The sequence below is a fragment of the Salmo salar genome, chromosome ssa19, assembly GCF_905237065.1.
Source record: "Salmo salar chromosome ssa19, Ssal_v3.1, whole genome shotgun sequence".
Taxonomy (NCBI): Eukaryota; Metazoa; Chordata; class Actinopteri; order Salmoniformes; family Salmonidae; genus Salmo; species Salmo salar.
The window spans coordinates 28,679,141-28,700,552 of NC_059460.1; the positions used below are offsets into that span (position 1 = coordinate 28,679,141).

Consider the following 21,412-nt stretch of genomic DNA (forward strand, 5'->3'; position numbering starts at 1 on the left):
AAGCCAGAGAGATCCTGGGCTGGATTGGTTACTCGTGGTCTGGGGCTGTGAGGCCAGTTAGACGTACAAACAAATTCTCTAAAATGATGGAAGTAGCTTATGGTAGAGAAATGTACATTCAATTCTCTGGCAACAGCTCTGGTGGAAATTTCTGCAGTCAGCATGCCAATTGCATGCTCCCTCAACTTGACATCTGTGGCATTGTGACAAGTGCACATTTTAGTGGCCATTTGTCCACAGCACAAGCTGCACCTGTGTAATGATCATGCTGTTTTATCAGCTTCTTGATATGCCACACCTGTCAGGTGTATGGATTATCTTGGCAAAGGAGAAATGCTCAGTAAAAGGGATGTAAAAAAAAAATTGTGCACAAAACAATTTTTTGGGGGGCATATGGAACATTTCTGGGATCTTTTATTTCAGCTCATGAAACCAACACTTTAAATGTTGTGTTTATATTTTTGTTCAGTGTAATATCTGGGTGGAGGTTTTCCTTTTGATTGAAATATTCTGGTACAGTACAGTGTCTACCTGTTGCCTTTTTAGATTCAATTGTGTATTTTATGGTTTTTAATCACAGGAATTTGGTAAATAAAGAATGTATACATTTAGTTAAAGCTTGATTATTGGCACAAACATCCCTGTTAGAAACATACAAAAGTGAAATAATTTCATCTTGTGCAATGATAAGCAACCATTGAAAAATTAATGTATTTGGTTAAGAATATCATTGTCGGGCAACCTTCTGTGTTTGGTTGAAAAATCTACTTTAACTGCTCGGCTTCCTCCACGACACCGTACCGTCACTGGAGGTTCTTCCACACTTGCCCCTGAGGGTACTGGTGTGTCTGCACTGACGACTCCAACATCTCACAGGAGTAGCCTGGATCCTGATGGAACAATGACCAACAGAAACAATGGGCAAGAATTAAAAGATCCACAGAATTTAAATGAATGACCACAACACCAGATCATTTTGATTAAACCATACCTTGGGAGGCATGTAGTGGGCGTTCTGAATCACAACAGGACTTCTGAAGTGCTGATGGAGGTGGTCCACAAATTCACACATCCTGAGAAAGAACAGATTTTATTTCAGCACCTGACCACAGCTCAAATAATTACACAGTTATAACCAAATGAAATAATTATATTATGTAATTGTAGATTGAATGGTTTAGAATGACGGGCTGGGATGTCCACTCACCGGTTGTCAAGACTGGCAGACACAGAGATGTAGTCAAAGAGAATCAGGTGCTGAACCAGCTCACACAGTCCAACACCTCCAGCATGAGGACACACAGGCACTGGGGAAATAGATTAAAAGATAAACACACAGCACCGGCACAGAGACACACAGCTGGGCTCATACTCATCAAGCATCTGCTGATCTAGGATCAAGTCCACCCATCCGTACAATCTTATCTACAAGGCAAAACTGATCCTAGATTAGCACTCCTATTGTGAGATGCTTTATGAATATGACCGCTGATGTCTTACCCTTGAATTTGTGGGCCATGAGCAGCACGGCTAGGTTCTCGTTGACACTGCCCAGTCTACAGCTGTCAATCTGGACAAACTGCAACGCTGACGCCTGAAGGAACTGCTTGAACATCACTCTATTATGGCACTGGAGGGGCCACAAGAACAACATCTATCACATATCAGTTAAACTGACTAAATACTGATACCGCTAGTGTAAAACACTGAACACCACAATGAGTCAGTAACACTGACACAGTGAGTCCTAACCTGTTCTCCTGTGGCCACGCCAATGCCAAGCGGAGCCAAGGCCTGCAATGGCAGAACAGAAATGTGAAACTTAAGCAGAAACAAGCATCAAGGCTTGGAGAATAACCTTGTATTCTGAATCCATGACTGTTTCTCAATTTGTGCTTCTTCAATTTCTCACATCCCATCTCCTTGACTCCTCAAAACACATCGGAGAAAAAGGTCCAAGGGGAGGGACCTGGGACCTTCTCTAATACAGCTGAAAAGGATGTGAGGAATCATAAAGAAATTGAGAAAGAGCCCAGGCCTCAGATCCTTCCTTCATCACCTTGGAGATGGCAGCATGTCCCAGGATATCGTCAGGGGAGGTGGGCTCTTCGATCCACAGGGGTTTGTACTCAGCCAGCCTGGTCGCCCAGGTTATGGCCTCGCCTACGTCCCACCTTTGGTTGGCATCAATCATCTGAAACAGAGAAGACAATTGGCTGCAGAATGATTTGATCCAATCCTGTGCATGAGGAGGTTTACTGAATCCAACGGCATTACAGATTTACCAGTGTGTTGTGGGGTCCAATCATCTGCCGTATGAGACTGCACCGGCGAATGTCATCCTCTAGGTCAGCCCCCACCTTCACTTTGAACTTGGTCCATCCATCATTTAGTGCATCGGTGCACAACTATAGGAAGATAGAGATATACAGACTGCCATACAGTGGGGTCCGAAATGATTGACACCCATTGCTCCGAAATATGCTAACCTCTCACCATTACCAAGGGAGGTTAGCATGTCTTGGGGGTATGATCTTTGACCCTCTAACTTTTTCACTCATCATTCAGGATTATACGTAATCATAGTAGCATCCACATTAATGTAGATGTGTTTAGAAACATTATATTCTTATTTAAAATAAGTGACACACAATTTACCATTAATTTCTATTGGGCATAAAATAATCTGAAACAGCCAAAACGAACTGCATATGCTTGATGTAGTCATTACACTTTTGACTCCTTTATTCATAATAGTATTCAGGGGTGTCAATTTTGACCCCTATCTTTGAGAAGAAAAAAAGTATCACTTGTTAAACTGAGAAATTGTATTAGTATAGAAAACAATCCACTTTTTTTGCATTCAATATAGCTCAGTATTTTAATTATTTAATACAGTAATTATTGCTCATCTTTATTAAGGGTGTCAATTTAAGACCACACTGTATATACTGTTTCCCTATGGGGCATGGTAAAACGTAGTGCCCTACATAGGGAATAAGGTGCCATTTGGTACTCGGACCAATGCACAGCATGTGTATGAGAGGAGACCTGTTTCAGCAGCTGGTCGGAGTATCCTAGCCAGGCACAGGAGGTGGTATAGGCAGGATAACCCTCCTTCAGCATCTGGTCCACTGAGAGGTCATACATTCACATCAACACACTTCATTAATAAAATGCATAGTCGATTAGAGGAAGATACATTTTTATAAATAGCAGTACGGAGTATATTATGAGATCGTAAGCACTTCATATGTCTATGTGTTCAAGGAGGAGCAATTACATGCACTAAACTCCACTTATCAAAGCCATTAATGTCTCTCAGGCCCTTTAAGTATGCTTACCTCTCTGCTGCTTCCCCGTCTGAGCTTTCACAAGTATATCTGAGAGAGCGCACGAGAGAGAGAGAGAGAGAGAACACACAGAGCAAAGATAATGGTTTTTGTAGACTACCTTGTGATCCTGTTAAACCAGAGTGCAGATGACCATTTCTGGCAATAGAGGAACATATTATGGACAGTGTTCAGCAAGACATACCAAGCGCCTCCTGTTCAGTAAGGGCATCAGTGATATATCTGAAGTCAATGCATGAGATGAGCTTTCTGGGGTCCTGAGGCAAGAACACAAGTACATACACTACTTCATCCTAAAGCGTGTCTGATTACAGCACATTCCAAGATGTACACATTACAGAGTGTCATTCTAAACTTTATCCGCAACGTCATATTACAACGTCGCACAAAAATGGAATATGACGTTGCGGATAAAGTTCGGTACAACAATTTCATATGTACACATCTAAAGACCTGCGTCGCTATACTGAGAGCTTTTCCGTTTCTAAAAAGACGCATTTGGAGCTTTTGTTCGAGCCCATATACTACAGAACGAGGATGTCAATCGCTGGTTTGGGTAAGTTTCTGTCTTGACATTTCTAGAACATGCCATTTACATCCAAAATACAGATTTGATTGTCAAATAAAACTTCTTTAAGTTTGATGCTTTACTCAAGAGTAAAGTTAAAAACCTCTCCATATCAGCAACTTACCATTTCAACAAGTAGCTTCCACAGTGGCTGTTGACAAAAGGACAACAGTCATTTCAGCAGTATCTCGACATATGAAACGTCTTGCTAGATTGCTTGGCATGCCTGGTCCACTAACATCCATAGTGTCGCTGTCTGATGAAAACCTCATCTCCAAAATCAACCAAAAATGTAAAGAAAAACATTTTGAGTTCATTCTCTTGGTCCTATAATATGTTCAGAATACATTGAGGGGTTACTGCTTTCAATTCATTTGAAAAATAAATAAAATCAGTTACAAGGTTCAGACTGCAACAATTGCTGAGGAGGCAATGTGGGCCATGGTCAAAACTAGCACACTATATAGGGGACAGGGTTCCAATGTCTCACCTTGCCCTCGGACCGTGCCCAGAGGTCCCATACTGCATTCAGGACCGCCGCAGTGGCCAACTGAATGACTCCTTTCTCTGGTCCAATCTGGCACAAGACCGGGGGAAAAGAGCTGCTTACACACATCTTTCAGTGAAGGTTAGTTACTCAGTTTGGATTGATTAGGGTAGTTTGTGTTGGAGTGGCTGTGTACACTCACCCATCGCATCTGTCCATCGCTGGTGAGGAGACGGTAAAATCCACGGAAGTCACTCACAATCTCCTCTAGAGATTTCCCCACAACTAGGGCTGACAGGGCTTCCACAGCACACACAACTGCACAGTTTAAAGGGACAAATGTTACTCATTTGAAGACAGTACACAGTATTATCCTCAGACTGGCAGATAGGTTCACATTGGGACAACTAGCAAGTAATGCATAATCATTTAGAGATCTGGGAGCACCTTTGTTCTGGTTGCATCTATGCATACAAAGCCAGACTGTGTTGTGTTTACACATATTACCACAAGATGTAGCTGTGGAACACATGTATTTAGACTACTAAACAAAGCCCACCAACTATAACACATTAAAATGGTGAACGTTGGATCAAGAATATTACCAATTTCTGTGCCTCTCCCCACAGTAAAAGTCAACCCATATCCATGCATTCCTTGATCAGTTTCGATGACAACATAGGCGACAGAGTAGTCCGGGTCGGTGTGCTGAAAGAAGCAAAAGTTATATTTTCCTATATGATCCTTAGGCCTACCATAGGTTGAGGAAAATGTGACATGAATAAAGAAAGTGCTGCAGAAATAACTTTTATCTGCAACTTCTGCAAGAAAGCATTCATTGCATTGATGTACGTACCATTGCGTCTGAACCATGTTGCTCCAAAGACGTTGGAAATCTGACATCGCTGACAGTCAACCTTACAATTTTTTTATGCATTTTGCGCAAACTTTTTGACAGGAAAGTTAGCCCGCCAGTGTACTATCGCTTGCTCAACATAGAGTAACGCTCACTGCGATTGGTTGAAATGCCTTTCCGCGTAGGAAAAGTGTGATTCTCACATGACTTTATGCAATCATACTGGCTACAACCGGGTGAATCAGTTTGGCGTTGATTGCAATCTATTTGGAACCGGATGCCTCTTAGGCTCGAACCGGGTGCTCCGTTCTGTCCGACGGCAACAGTGACGCGCATGGAGTAATGAGTAGGATTCGGTGTTTTCACATGCAAAAGTTATTGGTTTTGATAAAAACGTAGCATTGTTGACAATATGACAGTGCAATGCAGATTACCGTTCAATTTCAGCAGGGCCCGCCTCCCTTAACAGCTGGTCACATGACGGGCCATAGCCTAGGTAAATCTGGGTCAGTTTAATAGATCTCCGTCAATGTAACCGGAAAAAATGAATTCATGCGAATAATATTAATAATATTAACATTGTGACATCAACTTCCTGTTGTCTGTATAAAACGATTGCATCTAAAGAATTCAAAGAATACCACACATTCAAATCTGAAATGTTTAATTTTCCAACTGTACAAATTCCACAGATTAGCATCCATAATTACTTCCACACCAACTTTATAACTTGCGTTCTAGTCTTAGCTGTCTTTAAAAAAAAACGTGATATCAACTGTCTGTATGAAACTGATGAATCTAACGAGTTCAACCAATAGCACACATTAAAATGTTTAATTTTCCAACTGTACAAATTCCACAGATTAGTATCTAAATGATATTTATCTTTCCACCAACTTTATGACTTGCATTCTAGTCTTTGCTGTCCTTTTTTTAATTTATTTATAAAATTAGGATTTCACAACTTTGTACAAAGCCCTTCTTTAAAACCTCAGCTGACCATGTGTGTTCTGCCCATCTATGCAAGTATGCATAATCAAATGCATCACTGAATTGATGAGTTTAAAGAAAAACAAAGGAGGAAAATGACAACTGTTGATGTGACATGACACATTAAAAAAACCTTTTAGCTTCCTCTGTGTTGCAGTCTTAATAAAATAACTGACTGCTCACTGGTTATGACAACTTTATAAAAAAGAAAATGTCAATTAAAAACTCATCTTCTTTGTATCTAGGCTGAAACTGTAGACTGAATTAAATCCATTCACACAAAATCACATGTAGACAACATAAAACAGTTCAGGTGCTTTGGCAATATTTTCCCATAAAGGCAAAATTGTTACTTTTTTAAAACCCTTTTTAGAACTGAAAATGAAACACGTGAGGATGAGTCAAGTATAAAATCCAAAAGAGAACGTTTGTTGAATGACTTCTCCATGTATGTGAAAGAGAATGCCAAGTCCTCTTTAACATAGGTGTGTAGAAGCTATTGCTGGCATGTAATGGCCAAATCAGGTGGTTGTATCAACAAATTCAAATTCTGGAACTAAGAGGGTGAACATTTAGTTTGTGTTGTGTAGTGCTATGATATGTGCAGAGACGAGACATATTGGCATGTAGCTTAGTGATCTACAGGTCTGTGGGCTTTGCAAGGAGAGAGCTGAATATTCTCCCATCTCACAGTGATATATTGCTCTGGGATGAAGTTTCCCCTAGGTACAGATCTAAGATCAGCTTCCATTTCCATAACAATTAGTAGGGGAAATGCTAAATTTAACCAAGATCAGCATTTAGGGGCAACTTCATCTTACTCCTACATATGCAGAAAATACTCTGTAGTGATCTTTAAAGAGGTTATTTAACTTGGCATAGCAATGGTCTGTCAGGGACACAACATGATGGCCTTAGTGTTGTAAAAATGTCCAACTGAAGGACTCGAAGGGAAGGATTCACATGAACCTAGAACCATGTCCATGATATGAATTATTCTTTCATTTACATAGAATAAAATCAACAAATAAAATAGAAAATGAGCAGACAAGACGGACCCACGCAACTGTCCCTGACCCGCGCCACTCAAGTCAATCGTTCAGAAAAACACAGGAGAAAGAAAAGCATTTCCAGTTGAACTGATGAAATGTACTGAACACAGAACTGAGTTATCCTAACTGAAATATTCCCACAGTACTTGACAATATTTTCATCGCTTACAGTACATCCTTCTCTCTCATCCACCATTTTGAAGAGCTCTTATTCCAAGGGCCCCTACCCATCTCTCTCATGTGGTATTTTCACAGTTCAACAAAGATTTTAGAAACAACAACAGAATGATTGGTCACTTTGAAAAAGAACATGATCATTATAACCATGTGGGAAATTGAGGAATAAAAAAAAAGGAACAAAAGGAGTAAAGTCATACAAACTAAGACCTGTAGTACCTGAAATAAAAAAAAGACAAAATGATCAGTAAAAATTAGTGTAAAAAAAAATTTAAAAAAAATAGCATATTTCTTTTTATCATCAAGGATAGCAGTGGTTTGTGCAACTCGATAACCAAGCTTCCAGTTGCCTTTTCTGAAGCACATTATTCATAGCATTTAATCTCCATGCTGTATCAGAGTCTGTTCCTCCTGGGTGGAGGGATACTTTGCACGGTGAAGGGGTCCAGGGCTGCGCTGCGGCCAGGCCTGACTATAGGTTATCCCCAGGCTGGTACTGTGGCTCCGTGGCTGTGAAGTAGTCCTCCAGGAAGGACTGGATGTACTCGAAGGTGGGCCTCTCATCGGGGTCCTTCTTCCAGCACAGCTTCATCATCTCGTGGAGGGAGTCTGGACAACCCTGGGGGCAGGGCATACGGTACCCCCGCTCCACCTGCTCCAGGACCTCCCTGTTCACCATGCCTGGGTGGAGTGAGAGAAATGGAAAGAAAGAGATAAATAATACAGCTGGGGGGGGGGGGGCTCAGTCTGTTTAGTGTCCATTACATTAACTCTGCAGTCAACCGTATCAGTTAGGTCACGCAATAAAATCAAGATTATCCACAACAAATCTAGGTCTGTGATCTAATTCCATTGAGACATCGCTCCAATAGACTATATTACACCCCCCCTCCTCCCTCCCCCTCAAAAAGCATAAATAAAAAGGAGGCCTGAATCAGGGGTTGGAATCGGTTCAGGGAACAGAACCAAAAACAATGACATTTTTCAAGGACCAGAATCAGAATCAGTAATGAAAGTGATATATACTGTTCTGGAACAGAAGCATTATTTTAAAAGCATGGGAACCGGTTAATAACATTATATTATGTTACAGGCATTTTTTTTCTAGTCCCACAAAAACACAACAAAGCACCTATGCAAACCCCTCTGTCACTTAGAAACTTATTCCACTGTCTGTCTGCCAGCTGAAAACCTTTGCCAGAGCGTGTAGGCTGCCTGCCCCTCCCCTTCCGAAGCATAGTCTACTGTAGCCTGCTGATGTTACAAGCGGGATTCAGAAACTAGGGAGAGAGATTTTTAATTAGAGAAGAATGGATCAACTTTTTCAATGCTAGTTAAGGATGCTATACAGCACCTTCGGAAGGTTTTTCAGACCCCTTGACTTTTTCCACATTTTGTAACAGACGTATTCTAAAATTGATTAAAATGTTTTTTTTCCCCCAGTAGGTATAATTCTGTGGGTCTAATTCAGATAATGAATGTCATAGCAACAAGATGCCCAGCGCTTCAAGTCAAGCATCTTCCTCCGTCTCTCCCCACCTGCAAAATTTCAGTCGCATCTCGCGCCCTACAATGGTCTGTACAATGCACACTCCATAGCAACCTGCTCTATCTGCACTGATTGGTGAAGTAATTTAACGTCAAGCTAAATGTAATAAAAAGGTTGATTTCAGAGGTTTAAAAAGTAACAGAAAGGGTTAGGGTTTGGGGTTCAAACCGGTTCAGAATTGAATTTTGCTGGTCGGGAAAAGTGGAACGGAAAAATATACTGCTCAAAAAAATAAAGGGAACACTTAAACAACACAATGTAACTCCAAGTCAATCACACTTCTGTGAAATCAAACTGTCCACTTAGGAAGCAACACTGATTGACTATACATTTCACATTCTGTTGTGCAAATGGAATAGACAACAGGTGGCAATTATAGGCAATAAGCAAGACACCCCCAATAAAGGAGTGGTTCAGCAGGCAGTGACCACAGACCACTTCTCAGTTCCTATGCTTCCTGGCTGATGTTTTGGTCACTTTTGAATGCTGGCGGTGCTTTCACTCTAGTGGTAGCATGAGACGGAGTCTACAACCCACACAAGTGGCTCAGGTAGTGCAGCTCATCCAGGATTGCACATCAATGCGAGCTGTGGCAAGAAGGTTTGCTGTGTCTGTCAGCGTAGTGTCCAGAGCATGGAGGCGCTACCAGGAGACAGGCCAATACATCAGGAGACGTGGAGGAGGCCGTAGGAGGGCAACAACCCAGCAGCAGGACCGCTACCTCCGCCTTTGTGCAAGGAGGAGCAGGAGGAGCACTGCCAGAGCCCTGCAAAATGACCTCCAGTGGGCCACAAATGTGCATGTGTCTGCTCAAACGGTCAGAAACAGACTCCATGAGGGTGGTATGAGGGCCCGACGTCCACAGGTGGGGGTTGTGCTTACAGCCCAACACCGTGCAGGACGTTTGGCATTTGCCAGAGAACACCAAGATGGGCAAATTCACCACTGGCGCCCTGTGCTCTTCACAGATGAAAGCAGGTTCATACTGAGCACGTGACAGACGTGACAGAGTCTGGAGACGCTGTGGAGAACGTTCTGCTGCCTGCAACATCCTCCAGCATGACCGGTTTGGCGGTGGGTCAGTCATGGTGTGGGGTGGCATTTCTTTGGGGGGGCCGCACAGCCCTCCATGTGCTCGCCAGAGGTAGCCTGACTGCCATTAGGTACCAAGATGAGATCCTCAGACCCCTTGTGAGACCATATGCTGGTGCGGTTGGCCCTGCGTTCCTCCTAATGCAAGACAATGCTAGACCTCATGTGGCTGGAGTGTGTCAGCAGTTCCTGCAAGAGGAAGGCATTGATGCTATGGACCGCCTGTTCCCCAGACCTGAATCCAATTGAGCACATCTGGGACATCATGTCTCGCTCCATCCACCAACGCCACGTTGCACCACAGGCTGTCCAGGAGTTGGCGGATGCTTTAGTCCAGGTCTGGGAGGAGATCCCTCAGGAGACCATCCGCCACCTCATCAGGAGCATGCCCAGGCGTTGTAGGGAGGTCATACAGGCACGTGGAGGCCACACACACTACTGAGCCTCATTTTGACTTGTTTTAAGGACATTACATCAAAGTTGGATCAGCCTGTAGTGTGGTTTTCCACTTTAATTTTGAGTGTGACTCCAAATCCAGACCTCCATGGGTTGATAAATTGGATATCCATTGATTATTTTTGTGTGATTTTGTCGTCAGCACATTCAACTATGTAAAGAAAAAAGTATTTAATAAGATTATTTCTTTCATTCAGATCTAGGATGTGTTGTTTAAGTGTTCCCTTTATTTTTTTGAGCAGTGTATATATAATGGTACTGTTCAGAATGAAACGATTGGAAAATAATTTTGGTTCCAAAGCCTGGCCTGAAGGTTAGTGTCTGTGTGTCAGTGTTTCAGAGCACCTGCCAGCCTCTCTCTCCCTCTCCCCAGAGCTCGATCAGTCTGGGACAGATGGTTCTAAACAAGAGTGGTGTTCAATCTCCGGATCAGATCCCACCAGATGGTCTCCTCTAATCTTAGCCAGCTTGTGTGTGTGTGTGTTTACCCCACAGAGACAAAAACAGCAATCAGACAGTGTCACCCCTGGCCCACTTCCTAGGACAGTATTAACTAGTCTAGGCAATAAGACTTGTGACGGATCAGCTTTAACCAAATTAGTCACTTCCTTGTTTACATTGCGCTGGCATCTACTTCTATGACTACTCCTCCTAGTCACACAAGAAATCTGCTTCCCAGCTTCAGGCATCATACAATTGAAGTATCTTAACCAGATGGACAGCCTCACAGACTGCCATTGTTGTTATGGGTCTGCGTCCCAAATGGCATTCTAATTCCTACATAGTGGCCATTCCCTATGAGCTCTAGTCAAAGGAAATGCACTATATAGGGAAAAGGGTCCCATGTGGGACGCAAACATGTTTTTTAATTTTGTCTGTGTTCTCACCTGGATAGGGCACCCTGCCCTTGGTCACCAGTTCGGTGAGTAAGATGCCGAATGACCAGCCATCTGACTTGATGGTGAAGCGGCCGTACAGAGCAGCCTCAGGAGCCGTCCACTTGATGGGGAACTTGGCCCCTAAAAACCAGAGCAGGAGGGGACGAGATAAAAGAAGAGTGGGAAGGGAGAAAGACAGAGAAAGAAGAGGGGGAAATACAGAAAGGAGACAGAACATTAACTTCCACTAGGGGTCATCAGAGACCTTACAGCTGTACCATAACCACTGAGAAGTGACCGATATTACAGGTCACACTCAAGTCTGCCATAACAATTACACTATTGACCTCCGTAACAAAATTGATCATAGCTTAATTTTTAACGGTTGAAGTGTGATCTGATTGCAAGGTAATTGATCGAAAAAGAATCCTACATTATAAATATATCACAGCAGGTTGAAAAATCAAAAGGCACATTCCAAAAGGTTTAAGAGTGGAAAAAGGAGTGTTAATGTCAAACGCCTGTTTCTCTGCTGAAACCATTGGGCTTAAATGGTTAACCAGCAGGAAGCTTGAGAAAGAGTTCACTCACCTCAACTAATCAGATTGAATATGACCATCTGCTTTTCGCCATTAGCCTAATTTACCATGGTAGGAAATAGGGTTGAATATTTTCCCGCTATTATACAAATGTTCCATTCCGAGAATAAATAACTTTTCTCCCGGGTAACCCGGTATTTCCCACCAAAACCTGAAGTGTCAATCTAAAGCATTATAAAGGATATAAATATGTCTGGATTTGATTAGAAAGAACTTTGATCAGCATGAACATCCAAACCTGATGCTACCTGAGCCTGATGAGCAATATATTCAATGCATTTTATGAGCCCTACAATAATGACATTTAATGAGCCAATCACACCGACAGTAGATGAAACTGAGGAGTATTTCGGTCTGTAATAAAGCCCCTTTGTGAGGAAAAACTCATTCTGATTGGAGAGCTAGGCCCAACCAGTGGGTTGGCCTATGCCCTCCCAGGGCTATGTGGGCCTGGGAGGGCATCAATCCATACATTAGGGCCTAAATATATTTTAAATTCATTTGAATTGACTGATTTTATTATATGAGCTGTAACTCTGTGAAATTGTTGCATGGTGCGTTTATAATTTTGTTCAGTATATATATATATATATATATATATATATATATATATATACACACACACCTTTTTTTATGGAAAAATACTTGTCTGAACTTAAACAACTTAAACCAGTTAGAAAGTATAATTATTTAAATGTAATTTAATCTCTGAACAATTTTTATTCAATCACAGCATTTCAGCATTCTTCATCAATAAATGTTTATTATTGACAATGAAAGAGGTGGGAATGTTGTTCCCATATATATATATATATATATATATATATATATATATATATATATATATATATATATATATATATATATTTCCAGAGTTATTTTCTTAAAAGACCATTGTGCATCTATTACCAGAATGCTAAAAAAATTAGCCCACTTGGAGTTTGCCAAAAGGCACCTAAAGACTCTCAGACCAGATGAAACCAAGATTGAACTCTTTGGCCTGAATGCCAAGCGTCACGTCTGGAGGAAACCTGGAACCATCCCTATGGTGAAGCATGGTGGTGGCAGCATCATGCTGTGGGAGGGTTTTTCAGAGGCAGGGACTGGGAGACAAGTCAGGATTGAGGCATAGATAAACAGAGCAAAGTACAGAGAGATCCTTGATGGAAACCTGCTCCAAGGAACTTGAAACTCTCAGCCCGCTCCACAACAGTCCCGTTGATGTTAATGGGGGCCTGTTCGGCCCGCCTTTTCCTGTAGTCCATGATCAGCTCCTTTGTCTTGCTCACATCGAGGGAGAGGTTGTAGTCCTGGTACCACACTGCCAGTTCTCTGACCCCTCCCTATAGGCCGTCTCGTTGTCGGTGATCAGGCCTACCACTGTTGTGTCGGCAGCAAACTTAATGGTGTTGGAGTCATGTTTGGCCATGTAGTCGTGGGTGAACAGGGAGTACAGGAGGGGACTAAGTACACAACCCTGAGGGGCCCCAGTGTTGAGGATCAGTGTGGCAGACATGTTGTTGCCTACCCTCACCACCTGGGGGTGGTCCGTCAGGAAGCCCAGGAACCAGTTGCAGAGGGAGGTGTTTAATCCCAGTTTAGTCCTTAGCTTAGTGATGAACAAGAGACGAGAGACATTGTGCAAATGAACAAAGTTTTGATGCATGCCGTACTGGCTCTCCAGCAGCATGTCTACACGCTGTGTCTGTGTGGAGTCTGGAGTCACTAGGGCAACGGCCTGCCTGCTCTGCTCGGAGAAGAGGGAGGAGGAGGAGACCACCAAGCACAGAGAGGAGAAAAAAACGCAAGGAAATCAAGATAGCAGAGGCAGCTGTACAAATAACTCAACCAAAAGGCTTTGACTTCTCAAACGCTAGCACAATATGATGCCCCATCAATGTAATAATTCAGCCACTTACTTAGATAGCAAGTTAAACTTAGGGGTCATGTTAACACAGAATTATGCGGTTTTCACGCAGGTAAAAAATATGAAATGCATAAGAAATATCTAGCTATGTTTTGTAAACACAGATCTAAAATGCTTCTTATTGTAATTTCTCAGCATCAGACAATTTTGTGCGCAAGTTGCACTTCTAAACTTGGATGAGAATTCCCTAATGGGCATTCTATTAGCAGACAACGCTCTGACTGATACGGAGCTACTTATCTCCGGTACTTTTCAAGATTAACTTTAAGCAAAACATTAGGAAATGTAGCTGGCTACATTCTTTCTATGACAGGCCTAAACATTAGAAATATGATGGCCATGCATCGTATTTGCTTTTTCATTGTAAGCTCATTTAGTTGTGTGTCTTCCAGCCAAATAGCGTTGCACTTCTGTTGTCATCTGATGAAAATGAAGCTACTTTCTGTTGAATGTGTTGCACTAATGTATTTTCTGTGAAGGAAAACTATAGTTGCACGTCTCTGATCACTCTACTGAAGCAAAAAATAAGACTTTCAATATAAAACACGACCCCTGTCAATACACAATTGGACTCACCTGCTCCTGCTTTCTCCTGTTGTGCTATTTACAAACAAACACGTGACTGGATCAACTGTGCTGGGGAACTAAGTAAGCTTCATAATGTACAATAATGTGACAGGTGAAATAAGAACGCTTTGCACAAGTTGACCGCAGGTATTTACTTTGAAAATAGCTACAAATATTACAATGTACTGAAAAAACTTCAAATAAATAGTTGACCAATATTGATGGTATTGAAGAAACATCCCGTGGCTATTTCCAAATACCCCGGTATACGGTATCCTGCTAAAGCCTACTCTGTGCTCTACTAACCTTGCCTAGCCGTGTACTCGTTGTCCTCAATCAGCCTGGCCAGACCAAAGTCGGCGATCTTGCACACCAAGTTGTCCGCGACCAGGATGTTAGCAGCACGGAGGTCCCTGTGAATGTAGTTCATCCTCTCGATGAAAGCCATACCGTCAGCGATCTGAGGAAAACAAGAAAAATTGTTTAACACTCCATTTCATCACTGATGCCCACGTTAATATTTGATGTGACCCACTCAGAGCGGAGCAGCCTTTCTTAGGTTAAGTCCTAAATTACACCCTAATTCCTATATAGTGCACTACTTTCCCTGGGTAAAAGTATTGCACTAAATATGGAATAGGGTGCCATCTGGGACGCATCGATACACACAAGAGGGAGGAATCTGGTGATGGAAATAGAGATAGGAAGAAATCGTTTTTTATTGTACTACTGGCAGTCAAAAAGAGGCCAAACGTATCCTTAGGTGGAGATACTGATGGGCGAGACACTTGGAATCATACATGGTGGTTTACCGAGAGTCTGACTTTTGACTTACCTGTGCGGCCATATCCACCAGCAAGGGAAGCTTGAGGAATTTACCATCTCCCTCCTTCAGGAAATCCAGCAAGCTTCCTACAATTACAAAATCAGCAACACGACAGTTACTGTACCAGAGAGAGAGTGCTGTAAATGTTGCCAACAGTGCGGCAACAAAACACCACAGAAATAGTGACTTAAGGCTTCTTAAATACGACATCTTAAATATTCCCTTGGTATTGATGAAGCTAGCAGCGTGTCTATGTTTGGTACATGGCTCTTAATGACATTTAGGGTGTGTCCCAAATGGCACCCTATTTACCTATATAGTGCACTACTTTTGACCACAGCCCTATAGGGCCCTGGTGACTGGTCAACACTAGTACATTATATAGGGAATAAGGTGTCATTTAGGGCACAAACATTGCCATTTCCTTAGTGTGAGAGGAAACCAAGATTAGAGTCACAGGGGACATCAATGGGATAAACACACCCCTGTATGAGTTAGGCTAGTCTACACACACACCAACGCAATATAATTTAGAACACACACACACACACACACACACACACACACACACACACACACACACGTCACTGAGTCCACTTACAGGGATAAGTCATTAGTGTTCAATCACTAATTAAAAATAAACAGGGAGACGCATTGCAGTCAAGAAAGATGAAAGCTCGCCACAAAACTGCTGCAGTTTTCAATTAAACATCTCTGCTCCGGGCCTCCAAAACCCACATGGGATTTCCAAGGACTTTCAATCTGTAGGGTACGTTAATTAAAACGTCCATAACATTTAAAAAAAAAAAATGATTTAAGGAAATTGGCCGGGATACTTCTAATAGGATGACGTGTGTGTTGTGGCGTAATATCTAAAACTTCGGATTCCAAACTTTCTCACAAGTTCTGCGCCCTAAGATCTTTCGGAGACATGCAACAACTAACGTCCAAATCTCATGCTTTCTCTTCTTTGTATTAAATTCCATTTCAGGTTCTCCAACTCCATCACACATGTATAACAAGCTCCAGCTGAGCCAGTCAGCCGATCACCTCCCCCAGGCGTGTGTGTGAGTGAGTGTGTAAGGACCCTTCTGGAGAGAGGCTCTAGCTATAACTTTTTAATTACACACCTAAAATCAGCCGTAGATCTACATCTCAAAACCATGCTGCCAGTCACACACATCACTGCATCTGTGGGTGTCATGAACATGCGTACCTGCTACCTAACCATGTCTGTTGGCTTGTTCCACATTGTTGCTGACGTGAAGCATTTTGGGTAAAATGTGACTGACTGTCTGATCCACAAATAATAAAGAGTAGTTATTTATGATGCAAGGTAATTTGTAGTTTAGTCAGTCGGCAGTCGCCTGCAATGTCGAACAAGCCCTCTGACTACTGCCCCTGTAACTATGTAGATGGATTTCCATGTCACATGCGTGTCTGTACAATACTATGTGTGTGTGATTTATACGCGTCTGCTATATGTGCATATGACGATGTGTACCTTTGGCCATGTACTCAGTGACGATGTAGATGGGTTCCTCAGACACCACGGCGTAGAGGGGCACCAGCTTGTCGTGCCTCAGCTTCTTCATGATCTGGGCCTCCTGGAGGAAGGCCTCGGGGGACATGGTGCCTGGCTTCAGGGTCTTAATCGCCACCTTGGTGGTGCCATTCCAAGTGCCTGAATAGAATTACAAAATGTTAGTAAGTCATGTTTGAGTCATGATGCTACCTCTTACTGTACCAGAAAGATAATAGTGTAAACAGGAGTTAACAAATGGTCGTTTTCAGCGAATGGCACCCTATTCCCTATACAGCCTGGTCAAAAGTGCACTACATAGGGATTAGGGTGCCATTTGGGATTTAAACTCTGACATATTACAGTATGGCTACTGTTTATAGAGTTATACAGTGTGTCATAGGTACAATGTGATAAACGGGGTGTATTTGGGTACATAGAGGACACACATGAAGTTATGAGCTGTAGCAGAAAGGACTTGAGTCCCTGAAGGAGCGGATGCCACTGTGACAGAGCGAGTCTTCACTTTTACGCAGATATGGGATATACAAACATACAGATGAAGTCGGAAGTTTACATACACCTTAGCCAAATACATTTAAACTCAGTTATTCACAATTCCTGACATTTAACCCTAGTAAAAATTCCCCGTCTTAGGTCAGTTAGGATCACCACTTTATTTTAAGAATGTGAAATGTCAGAATATCAGTAGAGAATGATTTATTTCAGCTTTATTTCTTTCATCACATTCTTTCATCACATTCAGTGCGTGTCAGAAGTTTACATACACTCAATTAGTATTTGGTAGCCTTGCATTTAAACTGTTTAACTTGGGTCAAACATTTCAGGTAGCCTTCCACAAGCTTCCCAAAATAAGTTGGGTGAATTTCGGCACATTCCTCCTGACAGAGCTGGTGTAACTGAGTCAGGTTTGTAGGCCTCCTTGCTCGCAAACACCTTTTAAGTTCTGCCCACAAAATTTCTATAGGATTGAGGTCAGGGCTTTGTGATGGCCACACCAATATCTTGACTTTGTTGTCCTTAAGCCATTTTGCCAAAACTTTGGAAGTATGCTTGGGGTAACTATCCATTTGGAAGATCCATTTGCGACCAAGCTTTAACTTCCTGACTGATGTATTGAGATGTTGCTGCCACCCCCGTGTTTAATGGTTGGGATGGTGTTCTTCAGCTTGCAAGCCTCCCGTTTTCCCTCCAAACATAACGATGGTCATTATGGCCAAACAGTTCTATTTTTGTTTCATCAGACCAGAGGACATTTCTCCAAAAAGTATGATCTTTGTCCCCATGTGCAGTTGCAAACCGTAGTCTGGCTTTTTTATGGCGGTTTTGGAGCAGTGGCTTGCTGAGGGGCCTTGCTGAGGGGCCTTTCAGATTATGTCGATATAGGACTCGTTTTACTATGGCTATACTGTAGATACTTTTGTACCCGTTTCCTCCAGCATCTACACAAGGTCATTTGCTGCTGTTCTGGGATTGATTTGCACTTTTCGCACCAAAGTATGTTCATCTCTAGGAGACAGAACACGTCTCATTCCTGAGCGGTATGACAGCTGCGTGGTCTTATGGTGTTTATACTTGCGTACTATTGTTTGTACAGACGTGGTACCTTCAGGCTGTTGGAAATTGCTCCCAAGGATGAACCAGACTTGTGGAGGTCTACAATGTTTTTTCTGAGGTCATGGCTGATTTATTTTGATTTTCCATGATGTCAAGCAAAGAGGCACTGCGTGCGTTTGAAGCTAGGCCTTGAAATACATCCACAGGTACACCTCCAATTGACTCAAATTATGTCAATTAGCCTATCAGAAGCTTCGAAAGACATGACATCATTTTCTGGAATTTTCCAAGCTGTATAAAGGCACAGTCAACTTAGTGTATGTAAACTTCTGACCCACTGGAATTGTGATACAGTGAATTATAAGTGAAATAATCTGTCGAAACAATTGTTGAAAAAATTACGTGTCATGCACAAAGTAGATGTCCTAACCGACTTGCCAAAACTATAGTTTGTTAATAAGAAACTTGTGGAGTGGTTGAAAAACGAGTTTTAATGACTCCAACCTAAGTGTATGTAACTTCCGACTTCAACTGTATATATAATTTGTTTGTTTTTTGTCCTATCATGATCGAACGGTGCCAACCCTATATCCTAGACACCCACCTGAGCGACCCACCCACTAAGGAGAAGTCCTTATCTGTTTTATAGGCCTGCTGCAAGCAGCCTATGCAGTCATGACAGAAAGGTGAACACGGTCTGAGATCCACTAAAGCAGCACCGCCCCCACAAGAGTCTGACCCTGCCTGGCAGGGTAGGACCAAAAGCCAAAGCCCCAGATGGGATTTTCTCAAAGCTGCTAATGAGAACCTTGATGACCTCGCACCTAGCAGGTGGGAATTCCAGTGGAGTACCCCCACCCAGGTAGTAGCAGTGCTGGCAACACTGGCTGCAGTAACCCATGGGGAGGGAGTTGCACTTGAACAATCAGAGAGGGGGCATATTATTGTGGCCCTGGCAGCACAGAATAATCAAATGGTCTGACTGCAAAGAGGTGCTTGGGAAGATGTGTCAAAATGGGGGGACACTTGTGTGGGTGTTGGGGCGAAAGGGGATATGCGAGCTCCATCAGCTGGGGGGGGGTACAAACGTGGCAAATGTGTTCGAAATTACGTTGGCTGCGAATCTGGATCTGTACTGTAGGCGTCACCATGTGCTCTTTTTAAAGAATGGGCCCCTCTCTCTTAAAAGCCCTAGGATCCATGTGTACAGGGGGGCTAAATATACTAGATTTTGGAACATTGCTGCAGGGACTTGCTTCCAATCAGCCACAAGAGCATTAGTGAGGTCGGGAACTGATGTTGGACAATTAGACCTGGCGCACAGTTGGCGTCCAACTCATCCCAAAGGTGTTTGATGGGATTGAGGTCAGGGCTCTGTGCAGGCCAGTTAAGTTCTTCCACACCGATCTCGACAAACCATTTCTGTATGGACCTTGCTTTGTGCATGGGGGCATTGCCATGCTGAAACTGGATAGGGCCTTCCCCAAACTGCACAGAATCGTCTAGAATGTCACTGTATGCCATAACGTTAAGATTTCCCTTCACTAAGGAGCCGGAATCATGAAAAACAGCCCCAGATCATTATTCCTCCTCCACTAAACTTTACAGTTGGCACTATGCATTCGGCAGGTAGCGTTCTCCTGGCATCTGCCAAACACAGATTTGTCTGTCGGACTGCCAGATGGTGAAGCGTGATTCATCACTCCAGAGAACATGTTTCCACTGCTCCAGAGTCAAATGGCAGTGAGCTTTACACCACTCCAGCAGACGCTTGGCATTGCGCATGGTGATCTTAGCTTTGTGTGCGGCTGCTCGGCCATGGAAACCCCTTTTTTGAAGCCTCCGACAAACAGCTTTTGTGCTGACGTTGCTTCCAGAGGCAGTTTGGAACTCAATAGGGAGTTTCACAACCGAGGACAGACCATTTTTACGCACTACACGCTTCAGCACTCTGCGGCCCATTCTGTGAACTTGTGTGGACTACCACTTCGCCGCTGAGCCATTGTTGCTTCTTGACGTTTTCACTTCAAAATAACAGCACTTACAGTTGACAGGAGCAGCTTTAGCAGGGCAGAATTTTGAAGAACTGACTTGTTGGAAAGGTGCAATCCTATGACAGTACCACGTTAAAGTCACTGAGCTCTTCTGTCAGGCCATTCTACTACCAATGTTTGTCTATGGAGATTGCACAGCGGTGTGCTCGATTTTATACATTTGTCAGCAATGGGTGTGGCTGAAATAGCCGAATCCACAAATTTGAAGGGGTGTCCACATTCTTTTGTATATATAGTGTACCTCAACGGAACATAAAAGGAAATCACACTGCAAACTATCACCCTCATGCACTTAAGGAAATTACTAATATTATCAATATATTGGAACTAGTGGATACATGGAGCCTTAAATATCCTGACCTAGTGAAATATACATGGCAGAGGCTCAATATAGCTAGTCGTCTTGACAACAGATGGTGTCAAGCACTCCTCCTGCGTCTTTTCATTTTTTTGGTCTCTCTCACAAATGTTCTTCTTTGTGATCCGAACACCTCAAACTTAGATTCGTCTGTCAATAACACTTTTTTTTCAATCTTCCTTTGTCCAGTGTCTATGTTATTTTGAACATCATTTATTTTTATTGGCCAGTCTGAGATATGGCTTTTTCTTTGCAACTCTGCCTAGAAGGCCAGCATCCCGGAGTCGCCTCTTCACTGTTGACGTTGAGACTGGTGTTTTGTGGGTACTATTTAATAAAGCTGCCAGTTGAGGACTTGTGAGATGTCCGTTTCTCAAACTAGACACTAATGTATTTGTCCTCTTGCTCAGTTGTGCACCGGGGCCTCCCACTTCTCCTTCTATTCTGGTTAGAGCCAGTTTGTGCTGTTCTATGAAGGGAGTAGTACACAGCGTTGTACGAGATCTTTAGTTTCTTGACAATT

General features: G+C 42.7%; 2 protein-coding genes across 3 annotated transcripts in view; both read right to left on the reverse strand.

The window, feature by feature from the left end:
• Positions 1–555: 555 nt before the first annotated feature.
• Positions 556–5,393, reverse strand: enosf1 (enolase superfamily member 1). Its single transcript, NM_001140516.1, is given in 15 exon segments — positions 556–890; positions 992–1,073; positions 1,208–1,307; positions 1,501–1,630; positions 1,753–1,794; positions 2,060–2,194; positions 2,286–2,408; positions 3,052–3,134; positions 3,345–3,383; positions 3,538–3,610; positions 4,046–4,072; positions 4,412–4,498; positions 4,611–4,726; positions 5,014–5,116; positions 5,265–5,393. Coding segments are annotated over 15 exon segments (1,308 nt in total). The 5' UTR covers positions 5,346–5,393; the 3' UTR covers positions 556–803.
• A 518-nt stretch (positions 5,394–5,911) lies between these two features.
• Positions 5,912–21,412, reverse strand: part of LOC106578703 (tyrosine-protein kinase Yes) — a 48,347-nt gene continuing 32,846 nt past the window's right edge. For both annotated transcript variants that reach the window (XM_014157819.2, XM_014157821.2), the window contains exons 9-13: positions 16,882–17,061; positions 15,387–15,463; positions 14,858–15,011; positions 11,468–11,599; positions 5,912–8,164 (exon numbers count right to left, since the gene is read on the reverse strand). In XM_014157819.2, coding sequence (XP_014013294.1) covers positions 7,956–8,164; positions 11,468–11,599; positions 14,858–15,011; positions 15,387–15,463; positions 16,882–17,061 — 752 coding nt within the window. In that variant the 3' untranslated portion in view covers positions 5,912–7,955. The remainder of the gene's footprint in view (positions 8,165–11,467; positions 11,600–14,857; positions 15,012–15,386; positions 15,464–16,881; positions 17,062–21,412) is intronic.